This window comes from Saimiri boliviensis, chromosome 21 (genome assembly GCF_048565385.1).
Source record: "Saimiri boliviensis isolate mSaiBol1 chromosome 21, mSaiBol1.pri, whole genome shotgun sequence".
In the NCBI taxonomy this organism is placed as follows: Eukaryota; Metazoa; Chordata; class Mammalia; order Primates; family Cebidae; genus Saimiri; species Saimiri boliviensis.
Window position 1 is genome coordinate 24,919,276 of NC_133469.1, and position 19,388 is coordinate 24,938,663.

The 19,388-nt window shown below is 45.0% G+C and overlaps 1 protein-coding gene across 1 annotated transcript in view; it reads left to right on the forward strand.

The window, feature by feature from the left end:
• PI4KA (phosphatidylinositol 4-kinase alpha) overlaps positions 1–19,388 on the forward strand; it is a 151,077-nt gene that overhangs the window by 39,298 nt on the left and 92,391 nt on the right. The window contains exons 5-13 of the mRNA XM_010330469.3: positions 1,890–1,962; positions 2,684–2,943; positions 3,457–3,523; positions 9,078–9,226; positions 11,246–11,311; positions 14,892–14,988; positions 16,845–17,036; positions 17,604–17,704; positions 18,868–18,997. Coding sequence (XP_010328771.2) covers positions 1,890–1,962; positions 2,684–2,943; positions 3,457–3,523; positions 9,078–9,226; positions 11,246–11,311; positions 14,892–14,988; positions 16,845–17,036; positions 17,604–17,704; positions 18,868–18,997 — 1,135 coding nt within the window. The remainder of the gene's footprint in view (positions 1–1,889; positions 1,963–2,683; positions 2,944–3,456; positions 3,524–9,077; positions 9,227–11,245; positions 11,312–14,891; positions 14,989–16,844; positions 17,037–17,603; positions 17,705–18,867; positions 18,998–19,388) is intronic.

The window sequence follows — 19,388 nt, forward strand, 5'->3', positions numbered from 1 at the left end:
GCAGTGCCTACTTGGTTGTCTGCATGCTAAATATTCGCAGTTAGTGATGCATTTTGAATAATTTAGATTCTTCATTTATGTGTAGGTTGACTAAAGAAATAAATATGTTAGAACTGTGTGTTTTTATTAAAAAGTTGGGCATTAAGTTAAGGACTTCTCTATGAATAAAATTTATCAGAATAAAGAAGTCAACATGACTATTTGTGGTGGTAACATTCACTCTAAAGTCATGGCGATAACATGACTATCATATAAAATGGAAAAAGTGGCCGGGCACGGTTGCTTATGCCTGTAATCCTAGCACTTTGGGAAGTCAAGGCAGCTGGATCATTTGAGGTCAGGAGTTTGAGGCCAGCCTTAATTTGGGCTAATTTTTGTATTTTTAGTAGAGACAGGGTTTCACCATGTTGGCCAGGATGATCTCAGTCTCTTGACTTCATGATCTGCCCACCTCAGCTTCCCAAAGTGCTGAGATTACAGGCATGAGCCACTGCCCCTGGCCCTATAAGCTCACCGTTTATGCACGGTGGCTGAGGCCCACAATCCCAACACTTTGGGAGGCTGAGGCAGGAGGATCACTTGAGACCAGCTTGGGCAACATAGCGAGACCCCATCCCTACAAAAATAAAAATTAGCTGGGTATAGTGACACATGCCTGTAGTCCCAGCTGCTCAGAGGGCCAAAGGAGGAGGATTGCTTGATTCTAGGAATTTGAAACTGCGGTGAGCTATGATTGAACCCTGCACTGATCTTGGCTCACTACAACCTCAGCCTCCCGGGCTCAAGTGACCCTCCCACCTCAGCCTCCTGAGTATTTGGGACCACAGGCATGCACCACCACACCTGGCTAATTTTTGTATGTTTTGTAGAGACGGGGTTTCAGTACATTGCCCAGGCTGGTCTTGAACTCCTGAGCTCAAGTTATCCACCTGCCTCAGCCTTCCAAAGTGGTAGGATTACAGGCATGAGCCACCCTGCCAGGACAAAAAAAATTTCTTAACTTAAAAAATTATGGCTGGGCACAGTGGCGCACACCTGTAATCCCAGCACTTTGGGAGACCAAAGCAGATGGATCACCTGAGGTCAGGAGTTCTAGACCAGCCTGGCCAACATGGTGAAACCCCATCTCTACTAAAAATACAAAAAATTAGCCAGGCGTGGTGGCACACACCTGTAATCACAGCTACTTAGGAGGCTGAGACAGGAGAACTGCTTGAACCCAGGAGGCAGAGGTTGCAGTGAGCCGAGATCATGCCATTGTACTCTAGCCTGGGCAACAAGATTGAAACTTCGTCTCAAAAAAAAAAAAAAAAAAAAAAAAAGTGTAAGCTCATTGAGATAGCTGTGTGAAGTGGCTGCAGAAAAGCTGTTGTCACGTACATAGACGTCTAGAATCTATGATGAGTTTGGTGAGTTCCAGCATCCCAAATGTTAATGTATTTTATTCTGAGCACCACCCTTCAGACAGAAAACTGGACTGCCGTAAAATCAGAAGCCGGCAATTAGCATTTAAAGGATTTGTGATCATGAAGAATAAGGTTGAAAAGCCCTAGGGCATTTGCCCATGAAAAGAGATTTGGGGACCTATCACCTGTTTACAGAGTATACTAATAGAGGAAAAAGTAGCCCCAAGGGCTGTTAGGTACAAGCCCCAGGAGAACAGCATCGGCTGAGTGTTGGGAGGAACTCTGAACCAGCCCAGAGAGCCAGCGTTTTTGTCCCTGGACGGTCAGCTGGTTGGCCACTTGGCACAGCCATTGTGGAGGGATGTATCAGATACGGGGTTAGTTAAGATAATGTCTGGAGTGCCATCTAGTTCTGACTTAGTTTTGTGATATTTACCTAATTTTGTTTATTAATGTGCCTGTTTGTTTTCTTGACTATTACAGATTTTAGAGGCACTTTTGCAGGTATTGCATGTCCTCTTGGGGATGTGCCAGGCCTTGGAGATTCAAGACAAAGGTACTAATATCCTTGAGGTTTTTCTTAAAATGATTTTGTGATTACTCTTTCCCTTTCTTTTTTTTTTTTTTTCCTTTGTTTTTTTCTTTCTTTCCCTTTTCTCCAGTCTTTTCTGTTGTTTGGTACCTAATGTATATCCGATGGGAGAAAACCTTCCTATTTTAGGTTGATTTGTTACGTGTTAGTATCCTCAGAGGCCACATGGGTTCATGTGCATCGCTCTACTACATAGATGCTGGGTCACCTTGAACAAGTAACTTTACCCTTATGGGCCTCAGTTTCTTCACCTGTAACATCTGTGGGTAGATTAGTTGACTTCCAGAGCTCATTTTTTTCTGTATTGTAAGGCTACCAGTATGCTCCTAAGAGGAATAAATGTATTAACTAGTGTCAGGATACTTGATAATGTGACCTAGCTGTATTATTGATTTGGATGTGCCATGAATAGATGAAGACTATTGACTCAGACTGAAAAATAGACCCAGGCTTTTGCCCAAGGAGAGCAGCTGGGTTTGATGAAGACAGAGTCTGAAGTTGTTAATGACAGATTGAAGATACCACTGGTCAGTCCTTGGGGTTGACCCCATTATTGTGTCTTATGCTGAACCTTCACGGTTGCTAGTGGGTGGGTTGTGAAACTTTGGTCGATGTTACAAGTTAGTACTGTATGACTCTCTCAGGATACTTTCTCATATTGTAATGTTTTCATTTGATCTTCTAGAATACCTTTGCAAATATGCCATCCCATGCCTGATAGGAATCTCGCGAGCATTTGGGCGTTACAGCAACATGGAAGAGTCTCTCCTCTCAAAGCTCTTTCCCAAAGTCCCTCCTCATTCCCTCCGTGTCCCTGAAGAGCTTGAAGGTGTTCGAAGGCGTTCCTTTAATGACTTCCGCTCCATCCTCCCCAGCAATCTGCTGACTGTCTGTCAGGAGGGTACCCTGAAGAGGAAAACCAGCAGTGTGTCCAGCATCTCTCAGGTGGGCCTGGGCTCCTGGGGAAAGAGCAGAAGAGAAAGAGCCTTGTAAGCTCCCTTGCAAAGAAAACCCCTCTTCTTTGTAGCTGGAGTAAACTTAAGAAACATGAAATGTTTCACTAGAATTCTCTTTAGTACAAAGACTTGTCCCTCTTATAAATGATACCATAGTCATAAAGTATATGTTTCATAGCAGTTGGGTGCCAAATTCTATTTTGCCTGGGAGACAGTTGGTGCCCTTAAGAAGGTATGTAATTGACTCATGGAGAACACAAAACACTGAGGACAATTCAGCTCAGTAATCACATGTCAAATACACAGCTAAACAGGAAAAATTTAGTGATACAGTATTTAGTGTAGAATGCTGTTGCTGTGATGAGCTTCAGGAAGGAAATGAGGCTTGAACCAGGACTTGGAAGTTACAGACGTTGGGCTGGCAGAGAGGACCTTGCCTGAGAGAATCTGACAGAGGTCTCACTGGTCTTTTCTGATCTGTAACTGTGCTTGTGTGTTTCAGGTCAGCCCTGAACGCGGCATGCCCCCTCCTAGTTCCCCTGGAGGATCTGCCTTTCACTACTTTGAAGGTAGGCTTCACCTCTCCCAAGAATATTGACCTAGTACTTGGAGAACAGGCTCACAGTGACTTCTTGTGATATTAAGGATGCTGATACTAACTCTGTTGTCATGGATGGACCTAGAATAGCAAGCTTTTAGAAAGCATTTATTTTCTGTTTTCATTTAAGTTTTTAAAAATTTAATTTTCAAATATTTTATGTAGAGAGAAAAGTACAGAAAATAACTTGCAGACTCCTATATACCTGCCATCGGAATTTTTGTACATTAACCTATAGCACTTCCTTTTCAGGTGGAAGTGCTAATGGTGGATATTTCTTTCTTTTTTTCTGAGTCGGAGTCTGGCTCTGTTGCCCAGGCTAGATAGAGTACAGTGGTGCATTCTCGGCTCACTGCAGGATCTGCCTCCTGAGTTCAAACAGTGCTGTTGCCTCAGCCTCCCAAGTAGCTGGGACTACAGGCACACATTGCCATGCTCAGCTAATTTTTGTATTTTTAGTAGAGACAGGGTTTTACCATGTTGACCAGGCTGGTCTCAAACTCTTAAACTCAAGTGATCCACCCATCTTGGCCTTCCAGAGTGCTGGGATTACATGTGTGAGCCACCATACCCCTCTGGATATATATATATTTTTTAATGACATTAAGTATATAGATAATATTAAAGAATGTAGCACTGCTATTACTACTTGTTTGTTTTGTTTTGGTTTTTTGAAACAGTCTCACTCTGCCACCCAGGCTGGAGTGCAGTGGCACGATCACAGCTCAACGCAGCCTCAACCTCCTGGGCTCAAGTGATCCTCCCACCTCAGCCTCCTGAGTAGTTGGACTATAGGTGCCTACGACCATACCTGGCTAATCTGTGTATTTTTTGTAGAGACAGGGTTTCACCATGTTGCCCAGGCTGGTCTGGAACTCCTAGGCTTAAAGGATTTTTGGGCTCAAGGGAACATCTGCCTCGATCTCTCAAAGTGCAAGGATAACAGGCATGAGCCACTACATCCATTACTACTTTTTATAGCACTCTGTATGTACTGTTCACAAGTACTTTTACATGATTTACTGAATTTGATTCATGTGACTACCCTGTGCCATGTCAGACATATGTTAGAATTACTTCCACCGTGTCCTTGTTGGAAGTAAGACCCAGATTAAGGGATAGGAAATGGGGAAGGCAGAATTCCGTGCCTCAGTATAGTCTCTCCATTTTTGAATGATGCTGTTTGCTAAAACGGCATGTCTCAAGACAATTTTGAGAGATATGAGGGGAATTTTGAAGGAAAAAGGGAATTGCTGAGCTCAGATAGATGTAGGAAGCTTTCTCTCTTAGTTCTGTGAGAATGTAACAGGTTGCATTCTATATATGTGTTAGAATGTAAGGGCTAAGTTCAGCCACTCAGAATCATACCTCTCAAGAGACATTCATTAAGTGTAGAATGTATTCCTCCAGGCTCCGAAAATCTCACTGCCCCCTGCCTGCCTTTGGGGCATCTGAGGATGGCCATGATGTGCCCTTGGAGGCTTCCCTTTCCCTGTAAACAGCTCGTTGTCCACCTTCTGTGGTGAGGGCTTCTCTCTATGACAGCTGCCCCCCTTTGAGCATATCCCGTAATGGCAGATAGGAGTACTGTACCCTTGTGTGGCTGACTGTTAGATCCCTACGTTCCTCTCCGTCAGACCCAGCTGCCACCCACTTTGCCCATGGTGGTAAGCAGACAAACAAGCCCTGCTCTCTGAAGCTCCTTCACTGTAGGACAGATAGCAGCAGACCCTGTGCCTTCTGACTTTGCTCTCACACTTCCTGTTTTACTTAGACTTTTTTTCGGGGAGGGGGTGTTGGGGGTCTCTCTCTGTCACCTAGGCTGGAGTGCAGGGGTGCAATCATAGCGATCTTCTGGCCTCAGCCTATCAAGTAGCTGGAACTTCAGGTATGCACCACCACATACTCAGACTTTTCTTACAGTCGGTCCCTCTATCTCCCTTCCCAGGCCCTTTTCCAAAGTGCTGTAAGAATTTAGTTTATAAGAATTATTTTGCCGGGCGCGGTGGCTCACGCCTGTAATCCCAGCACTTTGGGAGGCTGAGGCGGGTGGATCACGAGGTCAAGAGATCGAGACCATCCTTGGTCAACATGGTGAAACCCTGTCTCTACTAAAAATACAAAAAATTAGCTGGGCATGGTGGCGTGTGCCTGTAATCCCAGCTACTCAGGAGGCTGAGGCAGGAGAATTGCCTGAACCTAGGAGGCGGAGGTTGCAGTGAGCCGAGATCGCGCCATCGCCCTCCAGCCTGGGTAACAAGAGCGAAACTCCGTCTCAAAAAAAAATTATTTTTAGGTCAAGAGAGGTGGCTCACACCTGGAATCCCAGCACTTTGGGAGGCCCAGGTGGGAGGATTGCTTGAGCCTAGGAGAATGAGACCAGCCTGGACAACATAGTGAGACCCTTGACAAAATAAACTTAATTAAAAATAAATAAGAATTATTCTTTTTTTTTTTTTTTTTTTTTTTTTTTTTTTTTTTTGAGACGGAGTTTCGTTCTTGTTACCCAGGCTGGAGTGCAATGGCGCGATCTCGGCTCACCGCAACCTCCGCCCCCTGGGTTCAGGCGATTCTCCTGCCTCAGCCTCCTGAGTAGCTGGGATTACAGGCACGCGCCACCACGCCCAGCTAGTTTTTTGTATTTTTTTAATAGAGACAGGGTTTCACCATGTTGACCAGGATGGTCTCGATCTCTTGACCTCGTGATCCGCCCGCCACGGCCTCCCAAAGTGCTGGGATTACAGGCTTGAGCCACCGCACCCGGCCCCAAGAATTATTCTTAATAGCACAAACTTGATCACTTATTTTCCTGCTTAAAAACTTTCAAGCCGGGCACAGTGGCTAATTCCTGTAATCCCAGCACTTTGGGAGGCCAAGACAGGCAGATCAGTTGAGGTCAGGAGTTCAAGACCAGCCTGGCCAACATGGCAAAACCCCATCTCTACTAAAAAGAGAAAAGTTAGCTGGGTGTGGTAGCACACGCCTATAATTCCATCTACTCAGGAGACTGAGGCATGAGAATCTCTTGAACCCAGGAGACACAGGTTGCAGTTAGCCAACATCATGACACTGTACTCCAGCCTGGGCAACAGAGTGTGACTCTTGTCTCACAGAAAAAAAGAAAACACACAAAAAAAACAAGTTTCAGTGACACCCCCTGCATAAATCCCAAATCTTAGGTCCCTAGTTCCTGTAACCCCTGCCTTTTGCCTCCATCTGTGCCCACTGTGGGGTTCAGCCACACAGGACTTAGCCCTTATTTCATTGTGTCCTGAGAAGTGCTCTCTAATCACAACCTTTTTCCTTTCTTCCTTATCTAACTGTTTTAATCCAGCTATTCCCTCCTTCCCTTCTTTCCTCACTTGTTTCCTCTTTTAGTGGCCATTTCTTATGTTGGCCTCCGGCGTCTCAGCTCCCAGTGGTATTGTTACCCATCTTTTCTGCTGTAAATTGCTGGTTTGCATTCGTCTTTAGACAGATCGGCAGTGTGCTGCCAGCTCTTAGACACCAGCGTTGACACAGCTGGGGCTAAACTCAACTCTTTGAGTCTGTTCTCTAGTGCTTTAAAAAGTCATAAAATTTAGTATTCACTTCTTTATGAATTGATATTGTCTGTCTTATGAAAATACTACAGATTCATCTATTTTTCAATCATAGTTTTCTATTATAGTTTTTAAATAATGGATTTTCAAACAATTATATGCTTTTGGGTTCCTATTTATTATATTTTTATTTTAATTTAAAAAATTTTATTTATATAGAGGCGGGGTCTCGCACTGTTGTCCAGGCTGGTCTCAAACTCCTGTGCTGAGGCAGTCTTCCCACCTCAGCCTCCCACAGTGCTGGGATTACATGTATTAGCCACCACATTGGGCCTGGGATCATATTTATTAAACGTCAGATGACTGAATGACTTTACTTTTGTTGATTTTTTTTCCTTCAGTTTTTTTTTTTACTGTGGTAAAATGCACATAACATAAAATTTGCTAGCTCAACCAATTTTTTTTTTCTTGAGACAGGATTTTACTCTGTTACCCAGATTGGAATGCAGTAACAAATTCATAGCTCCACTGTGGCCTCAACCTCCCAGGCTCAAGCAATCCTCCTGCCCCAGCTTCCAGAGTAGCTGGGACTATAGGTGTATGCTACCATATCCGGCTAATTTTTATTTTTATTTTTGTAGAGACAGGATCTCCCTATGTTGCCCAGGCTGGTCTTGAATTCCTAGACCCAAGCAATCCTCCCATCTCGGCCTTCCAAAGTGCTGGGATTACAGGCATGAGCCACTATGCTTGCCCTTAATTTTTTTTTTCTTTCTCCTCTTTTTTGAGTCGGAGTTCACTCTTGTCGCCCAGGCTGGAGTGCAGTGGCATGATCTCAGCTTACTGCAACCTCCACCTCCTGGGTTCAAGTGATTCTCCTGCCTCAGCCTCCAGAGAAGCTGGAATTACAGGCATGTAGCACCATGCCTGGCTAATTTTGTTGGTTAGGCTCATCTCGAACTCCTGACCTCAGGTGATCTGCCTGTCTTGGCCTCCCAAAGTGCTGGGATTACAGGTGTGAGCCACCACACCCAGCCTGGCTTTAAATATTTTTAAGTGTACAGTTCAGTATTAATATTGTGCAACTATCACCACAATTCCATTCAAAAACTCTTCATCTTGTGAAACTGAAACTATACATTAAACAATAATTCTCCATTTCCCCTCCCTCTAGTCCCTGGCAGCTACCATTCTACTACCTCTGTGTATGATTTAAGTTCCTCAAATAAGTGGGATCATACAGTATTTGTCTTTTAGTGACTGATATATTTCACTTAGTTGCTCTGATTTTGAAACTTCTAGTAATGTACACTTTTCTTCTAATTTTGGTGGTAAAATATCTCTGAGACCCTGTAGACCTTAAGCTTTCATATCTCTTGACCTTTAAAAAGGTATAATTTGGCTGGGCATGGTGGTTCATGCCTGTAATCCCAGCACTTTGGGAGGCCAGGATGGGCAGATCGCTTGAGGTCAGGAGTTCAAGACCAGCCTGGCCATCATGGTGAAACGCCATCTCTACTAAAAATATAAAAATTAGCTGGGCGTGGTGATGGGCATCTCTTATTCCAGCTGCTCGGGAGCCTGAGGCAGGAGAATCTCTTGAACTTGGGAGGCAGAGGTTGCAGTGGGCTGAGATCACACCACTGCACTTCAGCCTGGGCAACAGAGCAGGACTCCATCTCAAAACAAAAAATAAAAGGTATAATTTTTTTTTTTGCTTCCCACATGTGAAGCTGTATTGTCTAAGATGGAAATATTAGGACTGTTACATCTGAGTGTTTGACCTGAAAGACACAGGTGAGAGGCATCAGTCCCCAAGGATTTACACTCTGCCATTTAGTTTTTAATTTGAAAACATGCTAGGAATTAGGGTATAAACAAAAGAAAAATCTGTACCTTTGTTGGTCATTGGAGGAGTCAGCTTGAGGAAGTGCCCTAGTTGCCTGTAACCATGACTGAGTTTCCAGCTTTATTTCCGACCAGCCTCCTGCTTGCCCGATGGGACTGCCCTAGAGCCTGAGTATTACTTTTCAACTATCAGCTCCAGCTTCTCCGTCTCTCCCCTTTTCAACGGCGTCACATATAAGGAGTTTAACATTCCATTGGAAATGCTTCGGGAACTCTTAAACTTGGTAAGCAAGGAACTGATGGATGAACAGACCATGGATATGTCAGTAAAATTGCTAGTGATGAAAGCTTGTATTTTTAAAAGAAAAACTCAGAGTACCAGTATTTCAAAGTACAATTTAATAGTCATAAACTTGCAGATTAAAGAAGGAAGTAGAGTAGCATTCATGTAATCATTATGCACTAGTTTCTTTTTTAATCCTTGCAGCAACCATGTTGGGGTGGTACCCCTTCATCACTATTTGGAGGTCAAGAAATCAATGTCAAACACATCATGGATATGTAGGCCAGCAGCTGGGTTGCATTCAGTCCAAGGATTCTGACTCCAAGCCCAGTGCTTTTCCATTGTGCCTGACTCCCTCTAAGGGGTGGCTCTATTTGGGTTAATACAAAACCTGACTTTCTAATATTTGGGTACCTTTGGATGACCTTTAGGGTGGTACCAGAGAAAACATCAGTGCCATTGTTTGATTCCTGAAATAGACTTTTCTTCAGATTCAGGGAATCCTTTTTGGGTGCTGTGGCTTATGCCAGTAATCCCAACATTTTGGGAAGCCAGAGCGGGCGGATCACTTGAGGTCAGGAGTTCAAGACTAGCCTGGCCAACGTAGTGAAATCCTGTCTCTACTAAAAAATACAAATTTTAGCTTCACTTGTTGGCAGTTCCCTGTAATCACAGCTACTTGGGAGGTGGAGGCAGGAGGATCGCTTGAACCTGGGAGAGGGAGGTTGCAGTGAGCTGAGATTGCACCAGTGCACTCCAGCCTGGGCAACAGAATGAGACGCCATCTCAAAAAAAATAAATAAAGCTTCAGGGGCCCTGAAGTTGTTACTATCGAGCTAGAATGGCTCAAGACAGATTTGAATGGGTAAGGGTGATGATGTCATCAAGGCCAGACTCTCAAGATTGGGCTTGCTGTCTTGGAAATGAGAAAAGTTTGGATAGCATGGAGCGTGTGCTGAGGAGTGGCCACCTTCCTGCTGTGTGGAGTGTGAATAGAAATCCCTCAGAGAATGACTTTAGGCTGAACATGTAAGAAGACATTACAACATAAGTAATAATTAATGAGGATGGAGCAACTAAGTAGGCTAGGATGTTTTTGAAGTTGCAGTCAAGAAGGAAAACTTACCCTAAACTGCTTATCAGTGTCAATGCCCCAGACAGAATGGTGGCCTGATAGAGCCATGACCTTCACAGATGGCTGGCTCTTCCTAGTACCATGTCAGAAATTCTGACTGAAGACTGAATGTTTCACTTCCTTTCTTGGGGGTATTATTTTTTGCAGTATATTACAACTTTTCAAGTTTAGGTTTTCTTTTAGGCAGTTTTTTGTTTCTTTTCCTAGCATGTTTATCATTATCTGTACCTTTCGGAAACGACCTTCATCAAACACTACAATTGTGAATGTGGGCATAGCTAAACTAAGGCTCAGCTAAGGAATTTTGTTTCATTTTTTGTTTTTTGGTGGTTCTGCAATTGACAGAACAGTTCTTGCCTACACTAAATGTTGTTCAGGTGAAAATAATTGCTTCTATTGAAAATTTAAAATGTGAGCTCTAGTTTGAATACCTGAGCAGTTGTAGAAGAGCCAGCGCACCTGGCCCAGGGAGGAGGGAGGTGCCATCAGCTCCGAGGACTGGGCATGAGGGTGTCCTTGATGTCTGGGAGGGAATTGCAGGAGGATGTTTCACAACTGTGCTTGTTAACTGTGAGTGGGTGAAATGGCAGCAAGGCCTGAGGTCTGCATATCTTTGATACGAAAATCTCAAGTCAGCAAATTTGAGGGAGTTTGGTTTTTTCCCTTTGTTTTTATGTCATTGCTATCTAAGGTAGAGAAAGCACTCCCAAGTGACTTCAGAATTAAAAGCATTTTGTGCATATAGTTTGATACATAGCCATAATTTGTATTTGTTGGTTATCTGTTTTTTACCATGTGAGTTTGTCATGGGTTTTTGGCAGAAGGAGCTAACATTCCTATCTCTGTGTATTTCAGTTGCTTCATGAGGTTCTGTTTCCTTGGTAGGTGAAGAAGATCGTTGAGGAGCCTGTTCTAAAATCCTTGGATGCCATTGTAGCCAGTGTGATGGAGGTACGTCGCTTCTGAGGGTATTACCATGAGATCAGCCTGACTTAAACATGTGTGTAGAGAAAGCAGAAAGAGTTTGAGTGGGGGCTGGAGTGGGAGGGGTTTTGCAGTGTTTTTACTTCCCTCGTTCACGTGATAACAATCTACCTGCCGATGAGAGCTTGGTCTGTGCTGGGTACTGTTGCATGCTCTTTTAAATACATCGCCTGCCGGGCGCGGTGGCTGAAGCCTGTAATCCCAGCACTTTGGGAGGCCGAGGCGGGTGGATCACGAGGTCGAGAGATCGAGACCATCCTGGTCAACATGGTGAAACCCTGTCTCTACTAAAAATACAAAAAATTATATGGGCATGGTGGCACGTGCCTATAATCCCAGCTACTCAGGAGGCTGAGGCAGGAGAATTGCCTGAACCCAGGAGGCAGAGGTTGCGGTGAGCCGACATCGCGCCATTGCACTTCAGCCTGGGTAACAAGAGCGAAACTCCGTCTCAAAAAAATAAATAAATAAATAAAAATAAATACATCGCCTCACAGTGCCTCTGACTGGCAGCCAGCATCTCCATTTCACAGGATAGAGTTTCAGGGGAACTCACTAACATGCCAATATCACATAGCTAATGTGGGAACTGGGAGTCTGCCTGGGTCTCTCCGACTCTTTTATCTTCCTCGCTCCTATGGTGCTTCCATAAAGCTGCTCCTCTGGGCTCAGAGCTGCACTTCCTAGGGACATGCAAGCCTTGGCTTTTAAGTACAAGGGGTGTGTAACTAGGGAACTTTTGTTTTTAATGTATTTGGAACCAAGGCCTACAGCATTATTTATGAAATCATTACATTGGTGCTGGGAGGTCTCAAAATCTCAGGGAACATTTGGGTCAGGCCCTCCCTTGAGGGTTAGGACGTAGAGAGGTTGTCATTTGCCAGGCTAATTATTACCGTGGTGTGTCCTGGACCCAGATTCCTTATTTAAGCCTGATATTCTTTCTCTCATGTGATTATAAGACATAAAGTGCCCGATACCACTGTGCCTGGGGCTCAGGTATGAAGCAGGGAGGGAACTTCAGGGCCCTTCATGTGCTGTAGACCATGTCTCTTCCTGCTTCACACCCCTGCCAGCGAGCTGTTGCAGATGTGAGATGGATGTGCTGCTTGTGGTTTGGTCTGGGTTGGTTCTTGGTTAAGGAACAGAGTTCTTGTAACTCCCCAAGTTGCATTCGGGTACTTCCTACCTTGTCTTCAGCCCTTTTGCACGCTGTTGTTCTGAACAGCCTGAGCTTGAGCTCTCTCACTCGCTCACTCTAGACTGAGCTTGTGGTCTCAGAGGCCTTTTGTTTTCCATCATCATTATGTGATCATTTGTGACTGAGGGCGGACCAGCAGGACCAGGCTGAGGGCTGGGCTAGGCAGTTAGACAGCTGGAGACTTACTGGGCTTGCACTCCACTTCTGGGACCCTCGTCCTCATTGAACCAGGGCAATCTCTGGTATTTTTTGTTTTGTAATTTGTACTTTAGCATAAACATCCATTTGAATAAATGGTTTCATAGTTAAAAAGAAAAAAAAGGATTCTTGTAATCTTGACCTAGAATCTGAAATATATTAATCATTATCCATAATCAGTGTAATAATCACTTCCAATTATTATGTGCTTATTAGGAGCCAGAACTTTACTCACTCACTCCTTGATTCTCACAATCCCCAATTTACACATGGGGAAACTGAGGCCTAGCTAAGGAACTTTATTTACATAGCTCGTGAGTGATGGAACCTGTCTATGGGCTTGGGACAGCTGGCCTCAGAGGCTCCAAAGCTTAACACTCGTGTTAGCTGGGCTCCCACAGTCAAAGCCCTGAACTGTTTTAACCTCTCCCAGTCTCATTTCTCCATCTCTGCCCTGTGAGGACCACCAGACATTGTAAAGTCATCATTACAGACAGTGCCGTCAACCACAGCTCTTCCTATCAGTGCCCTCCTGAGAACTGGCATGACTTTCACACTCTCCACATGATTCTTGTTTTCTCCATCTGCTCACTCACCTTCTGCCAGCCTCACACTACATGCCCCATCCCACCTGACCAACTTCTGGCCCCTTAAAGATTTGCTATATCTGCAGAGCACTTTTACACTTGTCAAGAATTATAATATTAGCTGGGCATAGTGGTGCCTGCCTATAGTCCTTGCTACTCAGGAGGCTGAGGCAGGAGGATCACTTGAGCCCAGGAGTTCATAGCTACAGTGAGCTGTGATCACACCACTGCATTACAGCCTAGGGTACAGAGTGTGACCCTGTCTGTAAAAAAAAAAAAAAAAAAACCACAAGAATTATAATAAACCATAATTTTTCATCCTACTCAACTGAGAATGTATAGAAGTTAAGGACTTGTTATCTTTCTTTTTTCTTTTTATTTTTTTTTTAGACAGAGTCTCACCCTGTTGCCCAGGCTGGAGTGCAGTGGTGAGATCTTGGCTCACTGCAACCTGCGTCTCCTGGGTTCAAGCAAATTCTCCTGCCTCAGCCTCCTGAGTAGCTGGGATTACAAATGTGAACCACCACGCCTGGCTAATTTTTATATTTTAAGTAGAGACAGCGTTTCACTATGTTGGCCAGGTTGGTCTCAAATTCCTGACCTCAGGTGATCTACCTGCCTTGGCCTCCCAAAGTGCTGGGATTACAGGCGTGAGCCACCATGCCCAGCCTCTTTTTTCTTTCTTCCTTTCCTTTCCTTTTCCTTTTCCTTTTCTTTTTCTTTTTCTTTTTCTTTTTTTTTTTTTGCAATGGAGTCTTGCTCTGTCACCCAGGCTGGAGTGCAGTGGCGCAATCTTGGCTCACCGCAACCTCTGCCTCCCGGGTTCAATCGATTCTCCTGCCTCAGCCTCCCGAGTAGCTGGGATTACAGGCATATACTACCACACCCAACTAATTTTGTATATTTAGTAGAAACGACATTTCTCCATGTTGGTCAGGCTGTCTTGAACTCCTGACTTCAGGTGATCTGCCCTGCCTCAGCCTCCCAAAGTTCTGGGATTACAGGCGTGAGGCACCGTGCCCAGCTTGGACTGTTACCTTTCTTAACTCATTAGACCTTGTATGATTTTTTTTTCCAGAAGAATAGTGCTGCATTTCAAATAGATTCCTAAAAAATAATTTAAAATGTGTTTTAGTTACAAAACATGAGATGGATCTGAAGGTGTCCTGCTGTAATGTCTATCTTTGGAATGATGGACAATGTGGATCCCTTACTCTGGTGACCACTTGTCTTCCTCCTCCACCACTTCCATGTCCCTCTTTGGTCCAATTATGGCCAAAGATGGCAAGCTTCAGCCACAGCAAGGAGGTTCTTCGTTCTAGGGTGCAGATGGCTGCTCCCCTGCAGGCATCTCTGGACTGCATGAGCCTCCTGTTTTCCTTGGTCTGATGCTTAAGAGGATGAAGACAGTAAAGTGTCCAAGTGATGAGTCGTGATAAATAATTGCTTCATTTAGAATGCTAAGTCACGAATCACCATTCCACTGGGCCTTGCCGTGAAGGCAAAGGGTGGGCAGAAGGGCATTTCTGTTCTATAGTCATGTGTGTCTGCTTCCCTGCAGGCCAACCCCAGTGCTGATCTCTACTACACTTCCTTCAGTGATCCCCTCTACCTGACCATGTTTAAGATGCTTCGCGACACTCTGTACTACATGAAGGGTGAGGACGGTTTGCCCATGCATTTGTGAGTACAGTAAGACGGGCTCCCAGGCCAGTGTCACAGGCTAGTGGTTGTAGACTGGTACTCACTTTCTTCTGGGGCCACTTAAAAACACATATGAGCAATGTGATCATATTACTGAAATTTTGGGGAAAAAAAAAAACAAATTAAAAAAAATATGTCCATGATCCTGCAACCCTGGTACCATCAATGATGGCTCCTTTCCTGAGTTTATTTCCTAAGATGTTTTTCTAAAATGTGTATATCATATTGTCCGAACAACCAATACAGTTTTACATGTCCATTTAAATATTTTAGAAAATAAAAAGAGGCCGGGCACGGTGGCTCATGTCTGTAATCCCAGCACTTTTGGAGGTCGAGGTAGGCGGATCACTTGAGGTCAGGAGTTCAAGACTAGCCTTGCCAACATGATGGAACCCCGTCTTTACTAAAAAAAAAAGCAAAAAAAAAAAAAATTAGCCAGGCGCAGTGGCACCCGCTGGTTAATCCCAGCTATGCAGGAGGCTAAGGCAGGAGAATCGCTTGAACTCAGGAGGCAGAGGTTGCAATAAGCCCAGATCGTGCCACTGTACTCCAGCCTGGGTGACAGAGTGACTCCATCTCAAAAAAATTAAAAAAAGAAGAAAATTAAAAAAAGGAAATGAAGCATTTGTAATACTTGTAATCTGTTAACATAGAGATACTAGGTTTTTTTAAACAGTCTTGCTTTGTCGCCCAGGCTGGATTGCATTGGCATGATCTGGGCTCACTGCAGCCTCTTGTCTCCCAGGCGCAAGCGATTCTCTTATGCCTCAGCCTTGCAATTAGCTGGGATTACAGGCATGTGCCATCACGCCCGCCTAATTTTTGTATTTTAAGTAGAGACAGGGTTTTACCATGTTGGCCAGGCTGCTCTTGAATTCAAATGATCCACCCACCGTGGTCTCCCAAAGTGCTGGGAGTACAAGTGTTAGCCACCGCACCCAACCCGAGACAAAAGCTTAGTAGTTAACGTGCACACACAACAATTTTCATTTTGTTCTATGATTTTTTTCATGATTTTTTTCGCCAGAAGTAAGGAAACAATCTTACGCATTTTATAAAATGTTTTTTCTGTGCTCTCCCCTCACGCTGTTGAGTATTCTTCTTAAACCTAAGTTTTGGTGAGCACATAATATTCTATCAGGAAGATGCACCAGAATTTAGTAACTGCTTTCCTAATCTGATTCTGAACATTCCTCGGAAGCTGAGTCATCTGGGACCACAGCAAGGGCTGAGAGTCCCTAAAAAGAGGCATCAGGGATTGCCCCTGCCCTTCTTTCCACCCATGCTGTGTGTCGCTGGCTGCTTTGGCTGGGCTGACTTGGGTGCATCCTGGTGGTTTTTCTGAATTTTCCAGGCCCTGAGGATGAGAGTTTGAAAAGTCTCTCAAACTCAGGGTGAGTGTTTTTCAGATAATTCTCTTCTTAGGGCTGCAACCAGTTTTTTCCTTTAAAAAAAAATCACTGAAGTATTTCGTATTGTCAGTGGCAAGTAGTTCCAGTAATGATACTTCCCAATTTATATGTTTCATGTATTCAGGTTTTAATACCTTGACTGCTTAAAACAAAGCCATGGCTCTAATGTCCCTGGGAAATGGTAATTTCCTCTGATTGCCAGGTTGTGTGTATGTGGAGGACAGCCGTGCACCTCCTATCCAACTTCTTCCCAGTGGCATTCTTGGACCCACAGTGGCCAGTAGAAAATGCTGCTTTTCTGGGGTTTTTGTTAAAAAGGGAAAACTGTAGCCGCTTCCAGCACTGCCTGTGTTCTGCCGTAGATTTGTTCCCAGTTGTGATGCCACATTTTCTTGCAGACCTCCCAACCTCCTTTGTGAAGGAGATCCATGATTTTGTGCTGGAGCAGTTCAACACGAGCCAGGGGGAGCTCCAGAAGATTCTGCATGATGCAGACCGGATCCACAATGAGCTGAGCCCCCTCAAACTGCGCTGCCAGGCGAATGCCGCCTGTGTGGACCTCATGGTGTGGGCTGTGAAGGATGAGCAGGGTGAGACAAACTGCCTTGCCTCTCTTGTGAGCTCGAGGCACGCCCTAGAGGGTATCTTCCCCACAAGTTTCCCCAAACAACTTCTAGAACGCTTAGCTCTATTACTAGCACAGGCAGTTGCAGTAGGTCTCCTAGGCATGTGCAGAGTGGAGCACCAGCCGCTGCCGTGCCCTGCATGTCTGGTGTCCTGTCCTGCATGGAGGGCAGTGGATCTTGGACGATGGGGATGCCTGTGGCCACAGGGCCTGTATGTGCTCTCTGCTGCATCTTGCTGGTTCTTTAGGCCTTTTGTGGTAACATGGAAACTCAGTGCCTTCAGGTGAAGTGTTTCTCTAGGGGAGGAATAGAATGGGAAGTTTTCCTGTGGAATGAACATGGCAGGGACAAGGGGGCTTGGGGCCAGTGGAAAAGAGAGAGTCACACACCGTGTGTGACCTCTCAGTATGAATAAGCCCCACCTAAAGTATGTCTCTAGGATTTAATTAAATCATGTGCTTGCTTGGTGGATAAGTGTGTTAGAAAGACTGGCCTGTGCTGACCACTCATCTCTTTTGGTTTTAAATTAAGGTGCAGAAAACCTTTGCATCAAGCTGTCTGAGAAGCTGCAGTCCAAGACATCCAGCAAAGTCATCATTGCTCACTTGCCCCTGCTGATCTGCTGTTTGCAGGTCAGTCTCCCTGAACCCAGAAAGGCTCAAATCCCATCTGTAGGGCCTCCCTCTGCTAATGCTGTTGCTGTTCAAGCTGTGGTGGGCACCCCAGCAGCAGAGACCATGCCAGTTCTATCTTTAGGAGCTTTACCAGCGCCTGCTGTGTACAGTTCATCACTGAGTGTGGGCTGCCCCCTGCAGGATGCTAGGGCTTTCTGCAAATGGCATTCAGATGCAGCTGGCTCCAGTTCTCCTTTGTTGTGAGGCTGTGGGGCCGTGCCCAAGGCCTGTGGGGGAAGGACTGTGGATATGTGCCATGGGACCACACAAGGGGACGTCTTCTGACATCCACAGTGCTGGGTCTGCTCTGCCGAGACTCTTATCTTCTCACAATCCCACTGACTCCACACGTGCCATTATTTTAAAATTCTATTTTGGGCCAGGCATGGTGGCTCACGCCTGTAATCCAAGCATTTTGGAAGGCCGAGACAGGTGGATCACCTGAGGTCAGGAGTTTGAGACCAGCCTGGCCAACCTGGTGAAACCCTATCTCAAAAAAAAAAAAAAAAAAAAAAAAATTTTTTTTTAATAATAATAATAAATTCTATTTTGTCCCTTTCTCCTTTAGTTTGCTTCCAAAAGAGATGAGTACACTTTAACAATCTATATCCCTTGGCCAGATAAAGTGGCTCATGCCTGTAATCCAGTACTTCGGGAGGAAGAGTTGGGATTGCTTGAGCCTAGCAGTGTAAGACCAGCCTGGGCAACATAGAGTCCGTCTCTGCAAAAAATTAGAATTAGTTAGGAATGGTGGTGTGTGCCTATAGTCCCAGCTACTCAGGAAGCTGAGGTGGGAAGATTGCTTAAGCCCAGGAAGGCAAGGCAGCAGTGAGCCATAATCGTGCCACTGTACTCTATGGGCAACAGTGACACCCTGTCTAAAAAAAAAAAAAAAAAAAACACCAAAAAAAACCCCAATAGCTGATATCCCCTATAGGTGGAGGAGAGGCAGCACCATCCCTTCTGTCTTTTTATGTCCTGGTCAGGTGGCCTGTGGGAGCTTTGACCTTAGAAGTTTTGGATCAGACGTTGGTGCTGAAGGGTTGAGCATCTCCCAGCTCAGGGCCTGCTCAGACGGTCCCACACCACAGGCCATGTGACAGGTTGATGGTGTGTTGCAGGGTTTGGGCCGCCTGTGCGAGAGGTTCCCAGTGGTGGTGCACTCTGTGACACCGTCCTTGCGAGACTTCTTGGTCATCCCATCCCCAGTTCTGGTGAAGCTCTACAAGTACCACAGTCAGTACCACACAGGTAATGACAGATGCATGCCCTTCAGGCCCTGAGAAAGGGGTTTTGTGACTGTGTGTGAGCCCCACACAGGTTTCCTGACTGCACCTGAATGCATTCCTTCGCCATACCTTTCCTTCTGTCTTTCCCTCTGCGTTCCTTCCAAGCTCCAAGCCTTTCCTCCCTGGCCTTCTCCCATCCTGTGTTCCTATTACCACCAAAGGCCCTTTCAAGTCCTGTTTTCTTTTGACATCTCTTACTGTGGAAGTCTGAAATGCAAATCCTGTGTGCCCCAAACACTTAGCCAGGGGCCCAGTCCCTGCTACCCCTGTGAGAATGGATTATGATGTTTCCACATACAATGGAATGATAATTAATGTTAATTAAACACCTACTGTTTGCTAGCAGCTCTGAC